At 40.1% G+C, this 24,608-nt stretch overlaps 1 protein-coding gene across 1 annotated transcript in view; it reads left to right on the forward strand.

Moving 5' to 3' along the window:
* LOC136254997 (adhesion G-protein coupled receptor V1-like) overlaps positions 1-24,608 on the forward strand; it is a 128,874-nt gene that overhangs the window by 66,148 nt on the left and 38,118 nt on the right. Inside the window, exons 16-20 of the mRNA XM_066047718.1 lie at positions 864-1,034; positions 10,624-10,776; positions 10,828-11,031; positions 16,153-16,290; positions 16,340-16,549. Coding sequence (XP_065903790.1) covers positions 864-1,034; positions 10,624-10,776; positions 10,828-11,031; positions 16,153-16,290; positions 16,340-16,549 — 876 coding nt within the window. The remainder of the gene's footprint in view (positions 1-863; positions 1,035-10,623; positions 10,777-10,827; positions 11,032-16,152; positions 16,291-16,339; positions 16,550-24,608) is intronic.

Here is a 24,608-nt window from a genome sequence, read left to right on the forward strand (position 1 = left end):
ACTTTAAAGGATAGTTCTCAGTTCTGTTTCAAAAAGCTTTTGTGTTTTTCATATCTGCTATTCTCTACAGCAAATGACTATGGAAAATTCAACAGCTTACGAATATCTGCAGTGAAATAAGTTGTGTGAATGAATTTAATTCAGTTCATTTAACTAACCAATATTATTGGCATTTGCTAAGTTTTTGTTTAACAGCTAACCATCTGTAAAGGCTCTATTAGGGTTAATTAATAAAATTAAACATATAATTATTGTGGTTAGGTTGTTCATGCTAAGTACATACGGTACTGCCCAAGCGCAATGTTGCACTCGCTCACACACGAAACTTTGCTCAAGATTTTAAAAATTGTTAATTAAGGGTATGGCAACTGTTTCGCTCGTGATTCTCGTAAATGAAACAATTGCCATGTTGTCTTGCGAGTGAAACAGTTGCGACATCTCTTAATTAGCGATTTAAAATCTTGAGCAAAGTTGCGTGTGCGAGCGAGTGCGATGTTGCACTTGGGCAGTACCGTATACATTATCAGAGTGCATGCAAAGGAAAACAACAAGCACTTTACATGTGACACAAAATTATTTTGCTGTACTATAGACACAATCATCTAAACTTCCAAGTGCTCAAATGTGTGCACAGTACATTAACATTAACTTTTTCATCAAGTTCGTTGCTCAATGGTTTAACATTAATTATTAGTTGGTAAGCATGTGACAAATTTCAAGTTTCCCAAATATTAAAAGAAGGTACTTCAGATTAAGCATTGTTTACTCAGCTAACACAACCACATATTTTAAAGTCTTGTGCTTACAAACCTCCATGTTCCCCAGTATTACAGCAGACACAACAAGTATTTGATTTCTTCTAGTTAATTGTGGAAACCCAAGGCAGCCAGTCAATGGACAAGTAACCTTCACTACTGATTACAGGGGAAGTATTGCAACTTACAACTGTAATGAAGGCTATGTGTTATGTGGATCAAGAAACAGAACTTGTCAGCCTAATGGATTATGGTCTGGATCACCACCAGATTGTATTAGTAAGTTGTAATTTGCAATGTGTGTACTGTATATTTAGCCTTTTCACTGATACCAAGTAAGATACAGTGTATAGACTATCCAGGGACGTATCCAGGATTTCTCCAGGGGGGTTTCCAGATTTGATAGTGAGTTTGATGCAGGGGTCTGGGGCACCACTGACAGTTTTTGAACATCAAATGCTTCAAAATTTACTAGTTAATGATCTATGGATAATACAAACTACTGTATTAATAATATGCTATTTTCAATATATGCTTAGTTGCTTAGCTCCCTTGTAGTGATCCAAATAGCTATATCCAAATTCTGCACTTCAAAACTTAATGGTCTTGCATTTTTAATAAAACTATACCTGTAATCCGTTATGAATGTTCTATTAGACTACTTTTGACTGCTCTATTAGAATACATATGACTGCTTTATTAGCGTATCCCAATCCTTGTATAGTTAATAAATTCATACCCTTGTTCTTCCTAAAACCTTTAAAACAAGTTTCCTGTTACATGCACTGTAGTTCTGTTCTATTCCATCTTTCTATATTTGTGCAGCCAAACTATGCATGATAGTTACACTTTGGTGTTCTTGCTGCAAGCTCACAAGTTCAAATTTGTAGAGGTTTCCGGAACTCCTGTGTGAAGCAAATTAATTAGTTGGATGATGCAGAAGTGTATAAATACATCATTGTAAAGTCCTGATGCAACCTAGCTTCTTTTGTGAGCCACGCTCACTTATCGGACTACTGCATGCAGCCACACCCATTTATACCCTAAGTTTATAGGTATGCACGAAACCATGCCCATAGCTGCCTGCAAGCTTATGTGGAACCACACCCACTAATCGATTGTTGTACGAGATATGGTCTAGGCCATATTATTTTGTAAACCACGCCCACGTTATATTGGGAATGTGTCATACTGTTTGTAATTACGGTGTGTTAGGTATGCGCAAAGCCACACCCACTTACAGGAACGTATCTTGCTATCTGCAAACTTACATGGAACCATGCTCACTGACTAACATCATTAATTATAGACCTACCCTTGTGCTTAACGTACTAGTTGAGCATTCAAAACATAGCTCTTGGTACACGCCTCACTTTTAATTAATCCGCATCACATTCAGGTCAAATCCGGGTCTGACCCGGATTGCTATGGGTTAGTAGTAGTGACACGGTTTCAACACTGTTAGGGGTTATAGAATAACAAGTAGGGAAACAAGGGAGGTTGCCTACACCTGCAGATACACTAGAGTACATTTAATCCCTACTTCAGTCTATACCCATGACTGAATTAGGGATTAAATGTCCACTAGTGTATCTGCAGGTGTAGGCTACCTCCCTTGTTTCCCTACTTGTTTTTCTATGATCCCTAATCGAACTTAAATTCCTAATATTTCCTTATACTTGTTTGTTTACTTTTTTGTAACATTATTATGACTGGTGAACCCATGCATACCACATCAAAGGAAAGAATGGCACCAGAGTAAATATTTTTGTCTGAATGAGCACCCCTACTATCAATAATACTGACTTGAACGTGAAGTAGTCATTATGCTTCGCTTTCAACTACATATGTTCAGCCTGTTATACAGCTTTACAAATGAAGAACAGTAAGAGAAGTGCCTCTGCAATCAATCCAGTCTTCATGGAAAATACAGACAATTTCCATTTACAAATGCAGGGAAGTCATCGAGCTACCGCAAATCGACACCTTGGGCTGTCAGCAAAAGGAAATGGGACACAAAGGAGGACAAAGGTAAGTTGATGACACATGCATTGTACATACTGTGGTATGCCAAAAGGCACCTGTCGGGTTGAAAAGATGTCGAACAGTGAAAAAATCAAGCCTGTATCCCTAGCCGTTATTGAGTTACGCTTGTCTGAAGGCATTAGTCAGTCAGTCATTTAGTTAGTAGAAAGTTCCACTAAATATTTTTTTTGTTTTAATTTTGTAGCAACTTATTGTAAGCATTTCAGGTCATGCTGAAGGTACCATTGGGATTGGTTGTACCTGTAAGAGACAGAACACTTATACAATATATAGGCACTACGCACACACATGACTATTGCACACACACGCCCACTTGTATCACGCCTGATAGTGTTGTAAGATTGCGTATGTTTGATTGGATATAATCACGTGATCATCCTTAAGGCCTCGTGTTCCGCTTCTTGACTGTTCTCTACATGGCGCTGCGAGCAGCCACGTTCTAGCGTGGGTAACCTATCTAACCCTCGGAGCAAATCCCTGGTGCCGGTGTGAGGCACCCGTAAAGGTGACGCCATATGTTACACAGTCTTTCTCCCTTGTGTTTTCTTCCTAGCGGGCCAGATGCCTTATGTATTCCGACTGAGCGACCTACCAAAGTTGGACCTCGACGTGGATCGCGGCACTGACTTCACGGCGTGGACAGCCCAATGGACCTCCTACTCAACCCTATCCGGACTGAGTGAAGAACCAGCAGCCACCAAGGTACAGGCATTAACTTTGTGTTTTTCTCGCGAAACACTCACGGAGGTAGATAACCTTGGCCTTACAACGGAGGAGCGAAACGACTCCAGCGCAATTATAGCTGCCCTTAAACGGCATGTCGAAGGCCACATTAATGAGTCCATGGAACGCCGGCGACTGTGTCGCCGCATGCAGCAGCCGGGGGAAAGTTTTGACGATTACCTGGTTTCCCTGCGAGAACTGGTGAAAACCTGCAATTTCTGTTCCGCGGCATGCTCTCAGAAGAGCATCAGGGACCAGATTATCGAAGGGCTCATAGACGGTGACACAGTGGAACACCTGCTCCGGCAGCAAGACCTTACCCTCGACAATGCCATTGCCATATGCCGTGCCCAAGAAGCTGCTAAAAAGCAGCACAAGGATATCTCCGACAACCCCGTGCTGACCATCCAGCGCATCACCAAGCAGCACGCGCACTACAAGTCACCCCAAGCCAGTCAGTCAGTCCTCAAGTCTTGCCCAGGGTGCGGTGCCCAAGCACACCAAGGCGGGCGAGCACAATGTCCGGCATTCAAGCAGACCTGCCGTTTCTGCCTCAAGGTTGGCCACTTTGCCAGAGCCTGCCACAGTCGGCAGCCACCACAGAAACATCCACGGCAGAAGTACCCAGCTTCCAAAGCCATTACAGCCGAGGAAGATGAAATGGATCAGGAGACCACATCAATGACTGTCCTCAGTGTCAAGCAAGTGGCAACCATCGACCCCGCACCAACCATCATGGTAGAGGTCAGTACAATCCACGGATCCGTTCGTACTGCGATACTCCCAGACTCAGGTGCTGATATCTCAGCTGCTGGAGAGAATATCCTACCGCCCCTGAATGAGTACAAAGAGAACCTCTTACCATCAGAGTTTAGACCCCGAGTAGCCAATGGCCAGAGAATGTGCCCCATAGGAAAGATGTCTGTCCACTTCCAACTTGCAGGTAAAGAACATAAAGAAGACATGTACATCTTCCCAACCTTGGATGGAGTCATCATGTCTTGGAAGGCCGCTAAGGCTCTACACGTCCTGCCCCAGCACTACCCGCTCCCGTCCCCCTCAACAGCCCCCCCCCCCCCCCCCCCCCCCGTCCCCAAGTATCAAAGCCACCACCCTCCCTCATGCCCCACCGTCGGTGGACGCCCTGAAAAGACAGTTTCCAACAGTTTTTGATGGGAAAATGCGAACCATGGAAGGGGAACAATTCCACATATCACTGTCGGCCAATGCAAGGCCCTTCTGCGTAAGCACACCACGATCTGTTCCCTTCGCCTATCGCGACAAGCTGAAGGCCGAACTCGAGTTGTTGCAGTCAGAACACATTATCGCACCAGTCACAGAAGCCACCGAATGGTGTGCACCAATTGTGGTTGCCCCAAAGAAGTATTCAGACAAAATCCGTATGTGTGTCGACCTATCCCACCTTAACCGTTTCGTCGTCCGCGAACGATACCAATCACTTACCCCAGCTCAGGCCGTGGCTGACATCGCCGCTAGCGATGCCAAATTCTTTACAGTCATCGATGCCCTCAAAGGGTACCACCAGTGCCCCCTTGATGAACAAAGCCAACCCTTGACAACGTTTATAACCCCATTTGGGAGGTTTAAGTACCTTCGAGCACCCTACGGGGTCTCCTCGATATCGGAGCATTACAACCGCCGCATGACAGAAGCCTTTAAAGGCTTGTCAGGGTTTAGGCGCGTGGTGGACGACTTTGTAATATACGACGGCGACCTTAGCAACCATGTCACACACGTGAAACAATTCTTGAAATGCTGCGCTGACAACAACATTGCACTGAACCTGGAGAAGAGCAGGTTTTTTCAAACCAAGACCACCTTTGCCGGCTTCTTGCTATCTGAGGAGGGTTACCAAATTGACCCATCCATCACATCAGCAATATCAAACTACCCCGTTCCAACCAACCGTACCGAGCTCCGCTCCTTCGTCGGATTAATTAACCAATTATCATCCAGCACTAACTTGGTTGCCTCACTCCTGGCCCCATTTCGACCGCTTTTAAGCACGAAAAACGAGTTCGTGTGGATGCCCAGCCATGACGAAGCATTCTTGGAGGCCAAAAAGTCCCTAACAACACAGCCAGCCCTCTCTTTCTTTGACCTCACCAAGCCAACCCGTCTTAGCACTGATGCCAGCCGGCAGGGACTGGGGTATATACTCCAACAGCAGCATGGAGAAAGTTGGTCCTTAGTTCAGGCAGGCTCTAGGTTCCTGTCCGATGCTGAATCCTGCTATGCCATTATAGAACTGGAGTTACTCGCAGTCGCGTGGGCTGTGGCAAAATGCAACATGTTCTTAGCAGGCCTTCAACAATTCTCAGTGGTAACTGACCACAATCCCTTAGTCCCTATACTTAATACCAAGAGATTGGACGAGATTGAGAACCCCAGACTCCAACGCCTTAAGTCTCGCTTGATGGCGTACAACCTCACAGCTAAATGGATTAAAGGCAAAAGCAACAGTGCCCCTGATGCCCTCTCACGTAACCCAGTCTCCAACCCCCAATTGGATGATGCACTCGCAGAATTTGACCATCAACACCACCCAGAACCGTCAATCACAGAACTTAGAGCAGGTACTAGTGCTGGACATGACAACATCCGGCTTCAAGATTTACGTGAGACAGCGGCCCATGACCCTGCCTACCAACAGCTGAAACATACAATCACCCATGGCTTCCCAGATCACCGTAGCCAGCTGCCGGAGTCTTGCCGGTGCTTTTGGAGTGCACGTGAGCACCTTTCAGTGGATGATGGGTTGATTGTCTATGGCTGTCGCCTGTTGATCCCAGCCTCAATGCGCCGCCAGGTGTTAATCAGCCTCCATGAGTCCCATCAGGGATCAGTACGGACCAAGGAGCGAGCTAGGTTATCCATTTATTGGCCTGGAATCGATAACGATATCGATAATGTTGTGCTCTCATGCAAAATGTGTCAAGACCGGCTTCCATCGAATAACAAGGAATACATCATGTCCAAACCCAGACCCGCAAGACCGTTCCAGGAGATTGCAATGGACTTCTGTAGCTACGGGGGCCAGCAGTTTCTCATCATAGTAGATTGCTGTACCGACTGGCCTGACATTATCCCGATGCAGCTCAACACATCCACACAGCGCTTAACCCAAGCTTTAACTCAAGCCTTTTGTCGTACAGCTGTTCCAGACATCGTGTGGTCTGATGGTGGCCCCCAGTTCACATCCAACCTCTTCAGTAAATTTTCCAAACATTGGGGGTTTGCCCATAAGACCTCGTCCCCACATTACCCACAGAGTAATGGAAAAGTTGAGGCTATGGTGAAGTCTATGAAGAAATTAATCGCCACCTCTTGGGGGAGGAGGTCTTTGAACACTGATGTGATATGCCGCGCATTACTGCAATACAGGAATACACCATCCCGCAGAGATGGACAGTCCCCTGCGCAAAAGCTATACGGTAGACCCATACAGGATACACTACCAGCGCACCGACGTTCCTTTGCGCCAGAGTGGCAACGAAACGTGGCAGACGCAGAGAAACAAGCAACTCACACCTTAGAACAATCAGAGAGATGTTACAATGCGCACGCTCGAAACTTGCCTGACATCCAGTTGGGATCAAACGTCGCCCTTCAAAACCCGAGGACAAAGCTCTGGGACATATACGGTACAGTAGTTCACATTAGTCCCTATCGTCGATACTCGATCAAAACCCAGGGTGGACGTGTACTGGTACGTAACCGAAGATTCCTAAGACGTCGCACTCCAGCATCTCTGGATGCATCTGAGAGGAACCCACACCAGCTAGATGTCTCCCTACCACACGAAGAACCTAATTCAACAGGACGCAACCGTCACGAACCATCCCAGGATCAGACAGCAGACACGCGTCGATCAGACCAGCCGCACAGACCACCGAAACGCCTGATAGAAGACCCTACTTGGCACTAATATCAGCATGTGTGACTATCCAGCCACACCATGCTTGGTGGGGGGATGTAAGAGACAGAACACTTATACAATATATAGGCACTACGCACACACATGACTATTGCACACACACGCCCACTTGTATCACGCCTGATAGTGTTGTAAGATTGCGTATGTTTGATTGGATATAATCACGTGATCATCCTTAAGGCCTCGTGTTCCGCTTCTTGACTGTTCTCTACAGTACCTATAACCAATAACACCAAGGTGCCATGAAGGTATTGTGAGGCTGGTTTTAGGGGCCAGAAAAGCCTCCCTCAGGATCCCTAATATACAGTACTTCTGTACTGTATGATATACCACGATCATTCAAACAAGCCTCCAGGTGTATATTTAGGCATATAGCCCTCAAATCTCAGGTAAGTACGTATTATACCTATCGTGGGAAGTTAGTTTGTGTTTTGTGTGGTGTGAATTAATTACGCAGCATGGTTATACAGAACAGCTCACAGCTAATGTCGTAGGCACTTGCAGCTTTATCACAAGTGACTTACATGAAACTCGTGCAAACTTGAACACACATCTCGAGTACTCACGCAAGTACTCAAAGGTAGCTAGCACTGCTGCAATAATACTTGAGTATTTATGTTTGATCCATGTGTTATTTTTCATTTTATGTAAGAATCGGTGAACAGATCAGGAGAGGCCAATTGCTACGTGATATCCAGCTACATAGTTAGCAATAGCTATGTGGAATATTGTTCTTACATGTTTTCACTATTAATACTGTAAGTGTGAATTGCTGTATTAATTGCTCTTTTCCAAGTGTGTTATAGGCATGTCTAGTTGCCAAATCCATAGATGTAATAACTTCCAGCCTATTGTAAGCTGAAGCCAGCTAATTGAATTGGCTGCAAATTTTCAGAGCACACAATAATCATTAAACCTTTGTACCAGCACCTATGCTACTGAGTATATCCAACGTGTCCTAGTATCAGTGGAGAGCTAGCTACGTAACCATGCCCTTCTTATTGTTAATTATATTTTTTCCCAAGTAACACACACAAAGTCTGTTCATACAAAATGAACTAACATTTGCAGCTACATATGATAATGGTGAGTACCTCAATTATTAGCATTTGTAGCTATGTAGATAAGATAGCTAGTACAGTTTGCCATTAATTAGCACAGTTTGGTACGTTTCATATACACAACATTAGAAATATTATGGCAACAACGATCCTTTAGCCGGCTGTCAGGAGATGTACTTTGCATCTACAAGAATCACGTCATCCAGCATCATCATTGGTTAGCTAGCGAGCACGTGTATCAAGAAAAATGTACATAGCTAAATAGTTAACAACAATTATGGTTACTGCATTGTAACAAGTAGGGTATAGCACTGATTATAATGAATTTTTCCAATAAATCTTTAGCGAATCAGAACGAGTTACTAGCAGGCTGGAGTGAATATGAGTTTAGCTATTGTGAATACATTGCATCACGAGTCTATTGCGGGTACTCATACTTTATTTTGTACTTGCACTCGCCACAAACTCGCGAGCCAACTGCGATACTCGCGATGTTAGCTGTGAGCTGTACTGTATATCATATGTATGAACCATGGCTCACTTCGGTGTGTTGTATAGCCATGATTTGTATATTCCCCTTAAAGTAGGATTTTCTAGTCCACATACTGTACAAGGCATGCCAAATCACACTGTATAAGCCTCACTGTATAATGCAAAATCACTTGATTACTATCTATTCCTCTAGGTTAATGCTATGGGCTAGTGAGATTGACTAAGGTGTTTATGTATAAAAATAATTATGAAACAACAATGTAATCATGGTAAAAAAACAGCCTTAACAAGTAGTCAGGCACAGAAACTAAAAAGAAGTGTTACAGTGTGTGGTGCTAGTTTATATTGCATATCTCCTTCTTGAGTGGTGTAGTCTTTGCAACTGCTTTCACAATTCCAGTATCACACATTCAATAATGCACTGAGTTTATCACACCATATTTCTGAAAAGCTACCAGCTGTTATCTCCAGCATGAAGCAATGTCTTAAGTAGTGTTCACATGTCTATCAAGAAATTGCTGCAATGTTGTTGATGCTAATCAATTTGTGACCAGATCTGCAAAACCCAACACGATCGCACATTTTTCGAATTTCTGTTTATAAAATATTTACAAGTAAAAGAAATAATTAGGAATTTTAAACTAGAGTAGGGACAATATAGTACCGCTGCAATAAAAAGTACCAAAGCAAGCTGGATCAGAGTAGTATGTATTGTCCAGATACTGTAAAACAATAAGAAGTGAATATCCGTACTGTGCTACAGAGATTCTACAATCAAAATGCACAGTAGGGATATTCACTTCTTATTGTTTTACAGTATCTGGACATTACGTACTACTCCAATCCAGCTTGTTTCAGTACTCTTTTTATTGCAGCGGTACTACATTGTCCCTACTTTAGTTTATAATTCCTAATTTTTTCTTATGCTTGTTAATATTAACATCATTGCAGCCCTTTCTTGGTCACCATATTTGATTTACAACTTTTACCCAGGCTTTTGAGTGCTGCACTTTATTTTTATAACTCGGCTGTTATTGCATGGATTCTTGTTATAGAAAGGGCAACTAGAGATTGTTATACTCTAGTAGAATGGTCATGCGTGCTTGTGAATTTGAGATGTTGCAATAAACATTACTTTATGCCTACATTAAGGCAGTGCCCCCTGGCCTTCATTTAACACTTGGTATTTATTTCAGCCTGGCTTTAATTGATACAAATATATACTGTACTCCATTGATGATTAGGGGATAAAGATTTCATAGCTGTATTTTACTTGTACTGTAGTAACTGCATATGTATACCACTCAATCCTGGCTGATTTTGATTGTGAATTAGATAGTGTATTCATTTGTGGTGAAAATTTAAACCTACTGTCATGGCAATAAGAGTGTTTTTCCCAGATCTAGTCACTAATGTTATTATAAATTCATTAAACTCTGTTGTACATATGTACGTTTCATTTAACACCTGGGATAGCATTCACAGAATAAAAAGCTATTTTGTGCGTACGTGGTTTAAAATACTAATCTTCATGATCCCTATTATGCAATACTGTATAATTTATTGTTTTTTATATGAAATATACTAGGAGTAACAGTGATGGTAGATGATGCGCCAAGATTAATGAGAATTCATGAGAACATTGGTCCTGTTAATATTTCATTATCACTCGATCAACCAAGTGTTGTTCCCATCACTATTGTTGCTACTCCACAAGTGAGATCACCACCAAGTGCTACAGGTACAATAATTTATCAATAATACTATGATGATATTATGGTACTTTTTGTAGTGAATGATTTTGATAATAGTACAGTAACTGTTGTGGTCAATCCTGGAGAAACTAGAGCTTTTGTATTGATTGGAATAGTTGATGATGACAAGTTGGAGGGATTAGAACTTTTTGATGTAGCATTTGAGATTGGTGGAACAAATACTGATGGAGTTGTAATAGGAGAACCTCATGTAGCAATAGTAGGTATTGATACTGATGATGGTTAGTTTACAGTACAGTGCGACCTCCATTATCCAAACACCTGTGTACCAGTTCAATCACAAAAGTGTTTAATTATTTCATTATATACAGAGCTGTGTTTAACTAATCTAATAGAACATACACTACACTAATAAATCATGGATTACTCTAATAGAGCTTACACTTGTTGTCAAAAATACTCGGATAATCAAAGTTCGGATAATCGAGGTCCTACTGCATACAGTAATAAATACCATGTTCAGGGATGTTCCCTGGTTTAGAGTAGTGGTGGCTACAAAAAACACCAGAAGATTTAGAATAAAACATTTGAGGGCTTGACTTACACAAGTTAGATGAGAATCTGTAGTGGTTGGTGCTATTTTATTTGAGTGGTAGCTAGTCCCGACCACTGTGGACATATCTATGCATGTTATTTGTGTACATGTGTACCATGTTTGTGTAATGGTGTAGATGGCTACAGGTATTCCTCAAAATTTTATTGTTATACTGCCAACGCCCTCCATCTTCTGCACCCCACATACTAAATTTGAACAAGATTGCCTAACGCAATCGTGAAATATGAACCTTCAAAATTCGGCTTAATTTCTTTGTTTTTTCTTTGTTTAGGGAGCTTGGGGGCTTAGATTATTCTTTATCTACACTTTACAAAAACCATTATAAAATGCAAATGCACAGCTAGATTGTCTTGAGCTTTGGTACACTTTAAGAATGTATTGCGGAACAATCATGTACCAAGATTGGTGCAAATCTGATTAAAAGTCATAGAGCTGTGGACAATTATTTGCATTAAAAGAGGCCAACTTGTTGTCACGCCTACAGGGTAAACCACTTATGAATAATTTTAAAAATCGAATTGCATGTAGGTTAACCATCATAGCTCAAACCTTTTGTAGTTTAAAATAAATCACATTGACAGCTATAGAGTTACAAGGCAAAAACCAAACAACTGTAAATCACGGGGTCAAAATACTCTAATAGAACAGTCACTGCAGGGTAAAAAAGGTGCATGAAAATGTTGAAAAAAAACTTACCAGCATTCGAACCAGGGACCTCCATACTGAACACCCAAATCATTGATCACTGAGCTGCTGCTATCATGGCTGATCACCTCACTTTATAAATGAAAATTCTAGCTAAAATCTGCTGAATAGTAAAAATTCATAATTTCATGGATCTACCAATGGAAAATCTAGATTGTTCTAGAACATTCTATGTGTGTTCTATTAGAAATCCACAAAATATGTTTACTCTAGTAAAGCATTACAAAAGTAATCAAATAAACGCTGTAACACAATACTTTTACAACTTCTCTAGTATTCCATCAAATCAAAGCTGATATTATAGCCATTTTGGTACAGATCGGCAGGGTAGTACACCTAATGAGTCTCGCGCCAATCATCATCATCATAATAAGTGCTATCCCCGAGCACTATGCTAATAAAACTTGTGATGACAAAAGGCTGGAAATTGTATTCTAGCATAAAAGGTACAAGATTTGCTTTGTTAAAAATTGAGCAGTTTTGCATGAAATATTGATATAATTCTAATAGAACAGTAACTGCAAAATCGTAATAGACAAAAATTAATAGTACAATCATATATACGTACCTAACTTGGAAGGAATTTACTTTGTTATAAACGCTATGCAAATAAATACAGGCACATAAAAAGCAGAATATATTTTATTGGAGTAATAGAGAATAAAATAAGAATAATAGGTAAAAATTTGGGAAATGCTGGAAGGAATAATTTTTGAGCATATTAGGCTCAGCCCCAAGTGAAATGAATACCTGCCAAAAGTCAACTTTATCGATTAGGGGTGTAATGATTATGCCGATACATATCGTATCAGTGGCCGATATGGAGATTTTGCTAATAGTGGTTGGTCCCAATATAGTTACCGAAAACCAATATGATGTGTGACCCAGTCTGGGAGAACCGGTCTTATCGCCTATTTAACAATATTGAAAAACGCCAATTTTAAGTGTTTAGTGTATTGTAACCCACCAATGGTTGAAGCTATGTGTTCCAAATTTTCACATGTTTTACACCAATTCCGTACCTTCCAGAGCATCCACTGTGCAAGCAGCCAACAACTAAGTTTCCCACCATTTTAGATAGTTTTTAAACCGCGGTTGACTGCATCAGGCGAGCTCCAAAAGGGGAGGGAGGGAGGTGGGAGCCCGGAAGGAGGGCAAGAGGCTATTCAAAAAATTGAAAAGGAAGGCGTAGGGATGAGTTTAGCCAAGTTATGGGCAATTCAGGTCTCACAATTGGCTACAATGAAAGAAAAATTGTAAAGGAAGGTGTAGGAATGAATTTAGCCAAGTTATGGGCCATTCAGGTCTCAAAATTGGCTAAAATGAAAGGAAATTCACAGCAGAGGTACTTATTCAACACCACGGAGCTGTACAGCCACATACGGCCATCCCCAGGCTGACCAGAGCTCCATTAAGTCTCCACACCACACGTACGGATCGCCACTAGGCTTGGGAAAAGCAGCCAGCAAAACCAGACCACTCAAGTCTAGCTTATTTTGATTGTGGAATTAGATAGTTTATTCATGTAGATTTGTGTTCTTGGTGAAAAATCGAATCTGCTGACATGGGTGATAAGACTGGTTTTCCCACACTGGGTCACATATACCGATATAAAACTGAATTGCCTTTGCTATGGTTGAGCCACATTTATTTTACTCTCTGTCATACAGCTAACAAGGCTGGGGAACAATAATTTTCTGCTTGAAACACAGTGCTACGCTATGAGAAGCCAAAGAAATATGCACTCAGCTAACATTCATTGTTACAATACTTACCAACCATACAACAAACTATCATAGTGGTAAGCTACAAAAAGCTTCCATGGGTTGAATGAACTAGAAACACAATTTAAAATAACCTGCCATCTTTACAAGCTATTAAAGCACAGAGTAATGCGGACCAATCTTAGTGGTAGCATGCATTAAAATATGTGTGGGTGCCTTACTGTCTGGGTTGTTAATTGAGGCGACACCACCACAGGCAACCAAGCACTGCCAGTAATTGTTAGCACTTTGAACTACTTTTCTTAACTAGATAGGACATGTTTCCAAGCTAAATGGCTACACTTTAGGCTTGAGTCTATTATGCTCCAAAATTTGCCTATTATGGTTTTTGGCATTTCCCCAATTTTCTGCCTATTATGCTTGTTTTTATGCTTTTCAGAAATGCATTATATGCTTTATTTTGTGTGTTTTCTTTGTATAGAGAAGTTCTTCATATGATAGAATGTGGTAAATGAAAAAGTGTCACTTCAACTGCTAATAGCAATAGCTTGAAATCGGGATGTGCTCCAAATTTAGTAGACATATTAGAGCAAGGGGTCTGAGGGTATATCTATAGTCCCTCATAAGTATGTATAAAAATATTGTGCATGGTTTCAGTCTTCTGATTGTTGTAGCAATTGGTATTCAAAGGACAGCAACTGCTATGTATGCAGCACCATGCTTAAATGGTTCTCATTTTCTCTATTGCATGCGGTGACTGTTCTATTAGAGTGTCTGACTGTTCTATTAGAGAATCTCGATCTTTTTGAAATATTTGGCCATCATTATTATAATTGCTTGTTTCCCATCACCTAGTTGAGTAAAAACTGATGCGGGCGGGAGCTGATTATTAGTTATGCAGTTGACTCTTGTTAAATGAGTATATGACTGCTCTATTAGAGTATCTCAACCTTGAATGGTGCAGACTGTACCCCCATGCTTCCTTGAGTGGAAGGACTCCAACCCTTGAGTTAATGGTAGAGGGAGGCACAAAATGACTGAGTGTTAAGGTAAATGTATTAGCTGTGTATATAAAGGGTAAATAGTGCATTCACGTGATCTATAATCAAATAATTAAAATTTGGTGCGGCTACCTAACATTTGATGCGGGCGGTGACGGGAAACAAGGAATATAATAATGATGACCTTTTCCTGGGTTGATATTAACCCCAGTCTCACAGCAGACCTGCACAGACTTCACTATTTTCAATGTCCAGACATTCACTAGCTATACTGACTCAACACTAACTTTATTATCATCAGAGCTTCTATTCAAGCTTCTATTGTATTGTCTTCCAATCGAGCTTCCAATAATCATAATCATCATATCACATTTTATCCAATATCAGATGATGAGACACGTTATATAACACCAAATTCAGTGACTGAACCTCAGCTAAACTGCTATGCCATGCCTTGGTATTAGTTGGCACATGACTGCACGTGTCCTATAAAACTCAAACCCACAATGAAAAACACTCATTCCGTCAAATGTAAACATGTAGTAAGACTGTAGTGTATTTTCTACTCATTGTCAGGAATCATTTCACCATCCAAAACAGGTTAGCCCTTGACTTTGTGACTGTTATAGCTGAAGCTATACTTATGGTGGCAGAAATCTGCCCATTATGCTCTGAATTATGCCAGCATTATGCTTTATGCTTTTCATCCCCTATTATGCCAAAAAATATGATGGCATAATCAACGCAAGTCTACTACACTTTGTTATATCAGTATATTGAATCGGTATCAGTGTTTAGACTTAGTATATTGGATTATATCCAATCAATTTAAAATTTCTCTATCGATACACCTCTATTACCGATATCAGTACTGATACTGATACGTAAATTATAGTTGTATCCCATTGCGAGGGTGACATCATTGTAGTTAAAATTTAATACTACAACTGCTAACTTTGCAGCACTGTGGACAAAACATGAACTATAAATACAAATTTGTTGATAATAGTCAAGGGTTTGGGTCCTGAATTGGGACATATTATGTAATTCTTTGTGCTGACCTCTTTTTGCCACCTTTTCCAAAGTCTTCTTTGTCTGTTTCCAAAAGGTTTTGGTAACCACCTTTTAAGCTTTTTATAGTTATTGTAATTAAAGTGTTTTATGTTTATATGTAATCCACTACCACAAAACATCAGTTTCAAAATCGGCAATTTCTGTTGCCAATAATATTATGTTAAATCAGAATGCTAGCAAGTGTTCATATTGGTGTGCCTATATTTGCAGCGTGATACATACCCACTCTTAATACTTCATATGTACTCACTTGCATAATTCTTATTCTTATTATTATTACAGTGGTTAAAGTCAGTTTCATAGAGAAATCTTTCAGTGCAATTGAAGGAACAAGATCGATGCGCGTTGGACTCCAACTTAGTAGGAGTGTTGATCAAACAATAACTGTTGATGTGGGACTTGTTCCTATGTCTGCTGAAGGTTGCGTTTGTTTATATTTTGTTATCTTATGAACGCAATTAAATTGCAGGAGGTGTAGATTATGTCTCAAGACTCTATCGCGTCTCATTTCCACCTGGGGCCACCAGATCTTATACTGCTATTCAAATTATTGATGATCCATTTGGAGAAATAGATGAAAATTTTAGATTATCATTCTCAGTACAAAGTGCATTTTATTTAATAGGTGTCAGAAATGGTGATCCTGGTCAAGCTATTGGAATTATCATTGATGATGATGGTATGTGTTTGTATAATGATGTAATGATACTTGTAGTACTCTGGTATGTAAGTTAAGCTGTTTTGTTTGTACCAAAATATAGGTAGCTCTTTAAGTTAATTTATAGAACTTTGCGTAGGCGAGATCAAAGGGAAAATGTACTTTAAATTTCATAAAGTACACTCTCAGCCGGCCAACAGCTTCATCGACCACAAAGAGTACTTTATTGCACCGCAAAGAGTGCTTTATTCGTTCAATAAAGCACTCTTTGTGGGCAATAAAGCATAGTTGCCCACATGCTCTAGTGCAGGCTAATAGCCTACGGGGCTCACGCCAGTATGACTAATCACCCAAGCCGGTGAAGGCTGATAGCCTCGCCGTGCTGAGTGATCAATCACCCCAGCCAATACGATTTCTACCACTGGATTGCTTTTATAGACACACCTAAATGCTTCGATGATGGGTGGGAGAAGGTAATGTTGCTGTTACGTTTGTTAATATAAACGGACAAGTCCTGGAGATATCACGGAAATATTTCACCATGTGACTCCCAATAAAATTGATTGTGGGTTGCAAGCAAAACCTGCCAAAATACGTGATGAACGTCTACCATGCCAAATTATGGTGAAATACGCGTGAGTTACTTTGTTAAACTAGTTTGTGTGCATTCAGGCTGCTAATAATTCGTGCAACGCGTGTTAATTACGAGTCCTAGTGTATGGTGAAGTTACATGACTAGAAAGTTCCATAAATCATTTAAAGCATAGCCTTGCTCGTGCTATATGAAAAATAAAATACGAGGCGCGCGGCCGAGACGCTAATAAAGCACGAGTCGAAGCCGAGTGCTTTATTAGCATCTCGGCCGTGTGCCTAGTACTTTATTTTTCATATAGCATGAGTAAGGCTATGCTTTAACATATACACACATGGCATTGTTCATAATGCACAAGCATACACTCTCATAACTCACATGCCTTTTGCGGTACGAATACGAAACAAAACTCTCCATGAACAGGACAAATTTGATATAGTTTTGCTATTTGAGCTTAGTTTCACTGCATACCAGAGTGATTAAAACGTACTTAAAATTTTCATGTGACAAATGCATTTCTACCTATTAGCAAAATGGAATTTTATGAAAATGGCCGGTTTTTGCTCAGTAGATCACAATTATTACAGCATCAATACTAGTTACTGCAACACTGTAACACTAATTCTAACTAATTCTCACTGCTACCAGTGAAATTAATGATTAACTTAACTGCTGTAATGGCTTATTTGTATGGATAATGAAACAGGTAGCTACACCCCATAGTTTCTGATTTATGGCCACAAATATTTTGAATATTTCGTGAAAAAATGGTCCATCTCTAGTTACAAAATCGACTGTAACTTCGCACTGTGTAAATGTTTTTAAACACAATTTTCACTGGTGGAAGACTGTTGATTGACCTTTCCAATGATCCCTAAATTATGGGATATCTACTTAATTATGGTTCGTAAGTACTTTATTGAAAACTTAAATCCTTTATACTTTGAAAAAGGCTGCTTGAAAGTCTTCAAATTTTTTGTGAATAATGATTGGGTTATGGTCTATATTTGATAAAATTTTGTGGTGGGATCCCAATGGGCTCAAGAGATATAATGAATTATGTTGTGGTATGTAGTGGAATTTTGTAGTCTATTGTTGCTGTATGGGACTGTACACCTCCAATAACCACTCACAACAAGGCCATGCCAAGTTTGTCTTACAGAGTGAAGGTGTCTAGGTACAGTGCAACCTATATTAGTGACCACCTGTATTGAAAGACCACCTATGTGCTTCAGTTAATTTATACTTCTATAACTGGATATTAATGTATAGCACCAAAGCATCAACCCTTTCTAGCAAATCCAAAATGGTCCTTATTAGACAGGTTGAATTTCAATTACAGATCTGACTACCATGTGTCCATAAACATATCATATGAATGTTGCACCATCTCTTCAGAAATACCTTCGTGATTAAGTTGAATCCCACTGTAGTGGACTTAGCCCTATTTAAGTTGCATATGTGGCTGCATAGGAACGTACTGTACAACAGAACTCCTCTAAAGGGATACCTGGACACCTTATTAATCAGGATGCCTAGTTATACTCCCACTCTAGTGGTGCACATACATTTGGACCAAGATACTTCTGTGGCTTCTGTAATATGAGCACTTTATTATGGTCCTAGGAATGGAGGGGTTTTACCATATACATACTAGTACAGTGAAACCTCGTTAATAGAGCCACCTTTGGGACCCACAATAAGTGGTCCTATTAGTGGGGTGGCCTTATTAATGAAAACTTCATTAATCTGGCCATAAACAAAGTGGCCTTATTATCAAGGTTTTCAATAAATTAACACCTGGCTATAGTTGTTGTAACAGCTATATACATCTAATCAAAAACAGCCAAGCTGTAAAAAAAGGTGCGGCCCCCAAAAAGGCCATGGTGAAAAAAGATGTGAAATCCAAGGTGGCGGCCAAGAAATGGCTGTGATGGTAGGTTAATGGTTACATTTTAATAACAACAATTCAGATGAATTTGGTGCCAAGACCAAGCGGCACAAAATTCACCTGAATTGTCGTTATTAAAATGTAACCATTAACCTACCATCACAGCCATTTCTTGGCCGCCACCTTGGATTTCACATCTTTTTTCACCATGGCCTTTTTGAGGGCCGCACCTTTTTTTACAGCTTGGCTGTTTTTGATTAGATATCACTTCTTTTTGTATTTGTATACTGCAAAGCCGGCCTATGGCTGGCTTTGGGGCTTTTTTAACACATGTGTTTTTTTCTTTACTACAGGAAGAAGAAAAGAACTTAAAGAAGAATTTTAGTACTTCAATTATTTTTGATTTTATTAGTAATTCTACAAATTATATACATATATTTATTACATGCCCATTATGCCCCACAGGATATTTTTTTTGCAGCTGATCTCTCTACTGGGTGACTTGAAATGTAGCTGAACTATATACAGGATGGTTTCTTTGTAGCTGAACTCTCTACAAGGTAACCTCTTCTAGCTGGTTTCTCTACAGGGTATTTTGTTTCTAGCTGAACTCTCTACAGGTGATTTGTTTGCAGCTAAACTCTCTACATGGTGGTGTCTTTGTAGCCGAACTCTCTACATGATGGTTTCTTTATAGCTGAACTCTCTATAAGGTGACTTCGTCTAGCTGAACTCTCTACAGGGTGATTTTTTTGTAGCTGAACTCTCTGCAGGGTGATTTGTTTGCAGCTGAACTGTCTACATGATCGTTTCTTTGTAGCTGAACTCTCTACAAGGTGACTTCGTCCAGCTGATCTCTCTACGGGGTGATTTGTTTCTAGCTGAACTCTCTACAGGTGATTTGTTTGCAGCTAAACTCTCTACATGGTGGTTTCTTTGTAGCTGAACTCTCTACAAGGTAACCTCTTCTAGCTGGTTTCTCTACAGGGTATTTTGTTTCTAGCTGAACTCTCTACAGGTGATTTGTTTGCAGCTAAACTCTCTACATGGTGGTGTCTTTGTAGCCGAACTCTCTACATGATGGTTTCTTTGTAGCTGAACTCTCTACAAGGTGACTTCGTCCAGCTGATCTCTCTACGGGGTGATTTGTTTCTAGCTGAACTCTCTACAGGTGATTTGTTTGCAGCTAAACTCTCTACATGGTGGTTTCTTTGTAGCTGAACTCCCTACATGATGGTTTCTTTGTAGCTGAACTCTCTACAAGGTAACTTCTTCTAGCTGATCTCTCTACAGGGATTTGTTTGTAGCTGAACTCTCTACAAGGTAACTTCTTCTAGCTGATCTTTCTACTGGGTGATTTGTTTGTAGCTGAACTATCTACATGGTGGTTTCTTTGTTGCTGAACTCCCTACAAGGTGAATTCTTCTACCTGATCTCTCTACAGGGTAATTTGTTTGTAACTGAACTCTGTACAAGTGCGTTTTTGTGGGTGATCTCACTGCAGGTTGATTTGTTTGTAGCTGAACTCACTAAAGGGTGATTTTGCTTGTAGCTGAACTCCTTGCATTAAATTGTATCTAGTTTCTAGCTGATCTCTCTACAGGGTAATTTGTTTGTAGCTGATCTCTCTACAAGTTGATTTGTGTGTAGCTGATCTCTCTGCAGGTTGATTAATTTGCAGCTGATCTCTCTATAAGGTAATTTGTTTGTAGCTGAACTGTCTATAAGGTGATTTGTATGTAGCTAATCTCTCTGCAGATTGATTTGTTTTAGCTGAACTCTGATTTGTTTTTAGCTTATCTCTGTACAGGTTGATTTGTGTGTAACTGATCTCTCTACAAGCTGATTTGTTTGTAGCTGATCACTCTGCAGGTTGATATATTTCTAGATGATCTCTCTACATGTTGATTTGTTTGTTGCTGATCGCTCTAAAGGTTGATTTGTTTGTAGCTGAACTCTCTGCAAAATGTTTTGTTTGTAGTTGATCTCTCTACAAGGTGATTTTTTGTAGCTGACCTCTCTTCAGGGTGATTTGTTTCTAGCTGATATCTCTACAGGGTGATTTTTTGTAGCTGACCTCTCTTCAGGGTGATTTGTTTCTAGCTGATCGCTCTACAGGTTGGTTTGTTTGTAGCTGAACTCTCTACAGGGTGATTTGCTTGTAGCTGAACTCCTTAGTAATTTTACATTGTGTCTAGTTTGTAGCTGATCTCTCTACAGGGTGATTTGTTTGTAGCTGATCTCTCTACAAGTTGATTTGTGTGTAGCTGATCTCTCAGCAGGTTGATTTGTTTGTAGCCGATCTCTCTATAGGGTAATTTGTTTGTAGCTGAACTCTCTATAAGGTGATTTGTTTGTAGTTGATCTCTCTGCAGATTGATTTGTTTTAGCTGAACTCTCTACAGGCTGATTTGTTTGTAGCCGATCTCTCTACAGGGTAATTTGTTTGTAGCTGAACTCTCTACAAGTTGATTTGTGTGTAGCTGATCTCTCTGCAGGTTGATTTGTTTGTAGCCGATCTCTCTACAGGGCAATTTGTTTGTAGTTGATCTCTCTACAGGGTGATTTTTTTGTAGCTGACCTCTCTTTAGGGTGATTTATTTCTAGCTGATCTCTCTACAGGGTGATTTTTTGTAGCTGACCTCTCTTCAGGGTGATTTGTTTCTAGCTGATTGCTCTACAGGTTGATTTGTTTGTAGATGAACTCACTACAGGGTAATTTGCTTGTAGCTGAACTCCTTACTTTGTGTCTAGTTTGTAGCTGATCTCTCTACAGGGTGATTTGTTTGTAGCTGATCTCTATACAAGTTGATATGTGTGTAGCTGTTCTCTCTGCAGGTTGATTTGTTTGTAGCTGAACTCACTAAAGGGTGATTTTGCTTGTAGCTGAACTCCTTGCATTGTATCTAGTTTCTAGCTGATCTCTCTACAGGGTAATTTGTTTGTAGCTGATCTCTCTACAAGTTGATTTGTGTGTAGCTGATCTCTCTGCAGGTTGATTAATTTGCAGCTGATCTCTCTACAAGGTAATTTGTTTGTAGCTGAACTGTCTATAAGGTGATTTGTATGTAGCTAATCTCTCTGCAGATTGATTTGTTTTAGCTGAACTCTGATTTGTTTTTAGCTTATCTCTGTACAGGTTGATTTGTGTGTAACTGATCTCTCTACAAGCTGATTTGTTTGTAGCTGATCACTCTGCAGGTTGATTTATTTCTAGATGATCTCTCTACATGTTGATTTGTTTGTTGCTGATCGCTCTAAAGGTTGATTTGTTTGTAGCTGAACTCTCTGCAAAATGTTTTGTTTGTAGTTGATCTCTCTACAAGGTGATTTTTTGTAGCTGACCTCTCTTCAGGGTGATTTGTTTCTAGCTGATATCTCTACAGGGTGATTTTTTGTAGCTGACCTCTCTTCAGGGTGATTTGTTTCTAGCTGATCGCTCTACAGGTTGGTTTGTTTGTAGCTGAACTCTCTACAGGGTGATTTGCTTGTAGCTGAACTCCTTAGTAATTTTACATTGTGTCTAGTTTGTAGCTGATCTCTCTACAGGGTGATTTGTTTGTAGCTGATCTCTCTACAAGTTGATTTGTGTGTAGCTGATCTCTCAGCAGGTTGATTTGTTTGTAGCCGATCTCTCTATAGGGTAATTTGTTTGTAGCTGAACTCTCTATAAGGTGATTTGTTTGTAGTTGATCTCTCTGCAGATTGATTTGTTTTAGCTGAACTCTCTACAGGCTGATTTGTTTGTAGCCGATCTCTCTACAGGGTAATTTGTTTGTAGCTGAACTCTCTACAAGTTGATTTGTGTGTAGCTGATCTCTCTGCAGGTTGATTTGTTTGTAGCCGATCTCTCTACAGGGCAATTTGTTTGTAGTTGATCTCTCTACAGGGTGATTTTTTTGTAGCTGACCTCTCTTTAGGGTGATTTATTTCTAGCTGATCTCTCTACAGGGTGATTTTTTGTAGCTGACCTCTCTTCAGGGTGATTTGTTTCTAGCTGATTGCTCTACAGGTTGATTTGTTTGTAGATGAACTCACTACAGGGTAATTTGCTTGTAGCTGAACTCCTTACTTTGTGTCTAGTTTGTAGCTGATCTCTCTACAGGGTGATTTGTTTGTAGCTGATCTCTATACAAGTTGATATGTGTGTAGCTGTTCTCTCTGCAGGTTGATTTGTTTGTAGCCGATCTCTCTACAAGGTAATTTGTTTGTAGCTGAACTGTCTATAAGGTGATTTGTTTGTAGCTGATCTCTCTGCAGGTTGATTTGTTTTAGCTGAACTCTCTACAGGGTGATTTGTTTGTAGCTGAACTCCATACATTGTGTGTAGTTTCTAGCTGATCTCCCTACAGGGTGATTTGTTTGTAGCTGATCTCTCTACAAGTTGATTTGCGTGTAGCTGATCTCTCTGCAGGTTGATTTGTTTGTAGCCGATCTCTCTACAAGTAATCTGTTTGTAGCTGAACTCTCTATAAGGTGATTTGTTTGTAGCTGATCTCTCTGCAGGTTGATTTGTTTTAGCTGAACTCTCTACAGGGTGATTGCTTGTAGATGAACTCCTTACATTGTGTCTAGTTTCTAGCTGATGTCTCTACATGGTGATTTTTTGTAGCTGAACTCTCTACAGGGTGATTTGTTTCTAGCTTATCTCTCTACAGGTAGATTTGTGCTGATTTGTTCATTGCTGATCGCTCTAAAGGTTGATTTGTTGCAGCTGAACACCCTGCAAAAGTGTTTTGTTTGTAGCTGATCACTCTAAAGGGTAATTCGTTTGTAGCTGAACTTTCTCCACAGTGACTTGTGTGTAGCTGAATTCTGTGTAACTGAATTCTCTAGAGAGTGACTTAATTGTAGCTGAATTCTCTACACAGTGCATGACTTGTTTATAGCTGAACTTTCTTCAGTGTGACTTGTAATGTTCTGAATATCTATAGTGATATATTTGCTTAACTCTCCACATGGTGACTGTCTTCTTGCTGAACTATCTATAAGATTAACTGTTTGCAGCTGAACTCCCTACAGAATAACTTGTGATGTAATAAAATTCTATAATGGAATAAATAAATTAGCCGAATGCTCTATTAGGGTGACTGTTCTATTAGAGTATCTCGATCTTACATTTGCTACACGGAGTTGGGTTTCGAATCATAACTCAGTGGTTTGTAATCCGATTCTTCTGTACTACTGCAAAGACTTTCTATGAAGATTATTCCAGCTATACACCGATTTTCAGCTCATTGCTCTAAGCGGTTTGCCTAGTAGGCGTGAAAACTAATACTTTTTTATTCCTAAAAATCGATCGCGTAATTGTGACACAGGTTGGATTTTGTGTCATATCTCCGTGGTCTTTAGCTTGATTCCTTTCAAACCACCAAAAGGCACTCCTACGATGGTTACTCCATCTACATAGCAATTTTCAACTCATTCCATGAAGCGGTTTACCCTGTAGGCGTGACAACAAATCGATCTTGTTTTACGCGAATAATCGGTCATAATTCCTGAACCATTAATCGGATTTGTACCAAATTTGATGCTAGGATTCGCCTTTGGACTCCCTTTCTGTGTGCCAAATTTCAAGGCGATCGGAGTACGCGTTT

Source organism: Dysidea avara, chromosome 5 (genome assembly GCF_963678975.1).
Source record: "Dysidea avara chromosome 5, odDysAvar1.4, whole genome shotgun sequence".
NCBI classification, from domain to species: domain Eukaryota; kingdom Metazoa; phylum Porifera; class Demospongiae; order Dictyoceratida; family Dysideidae; genus Dysidea; species Dysidea avara.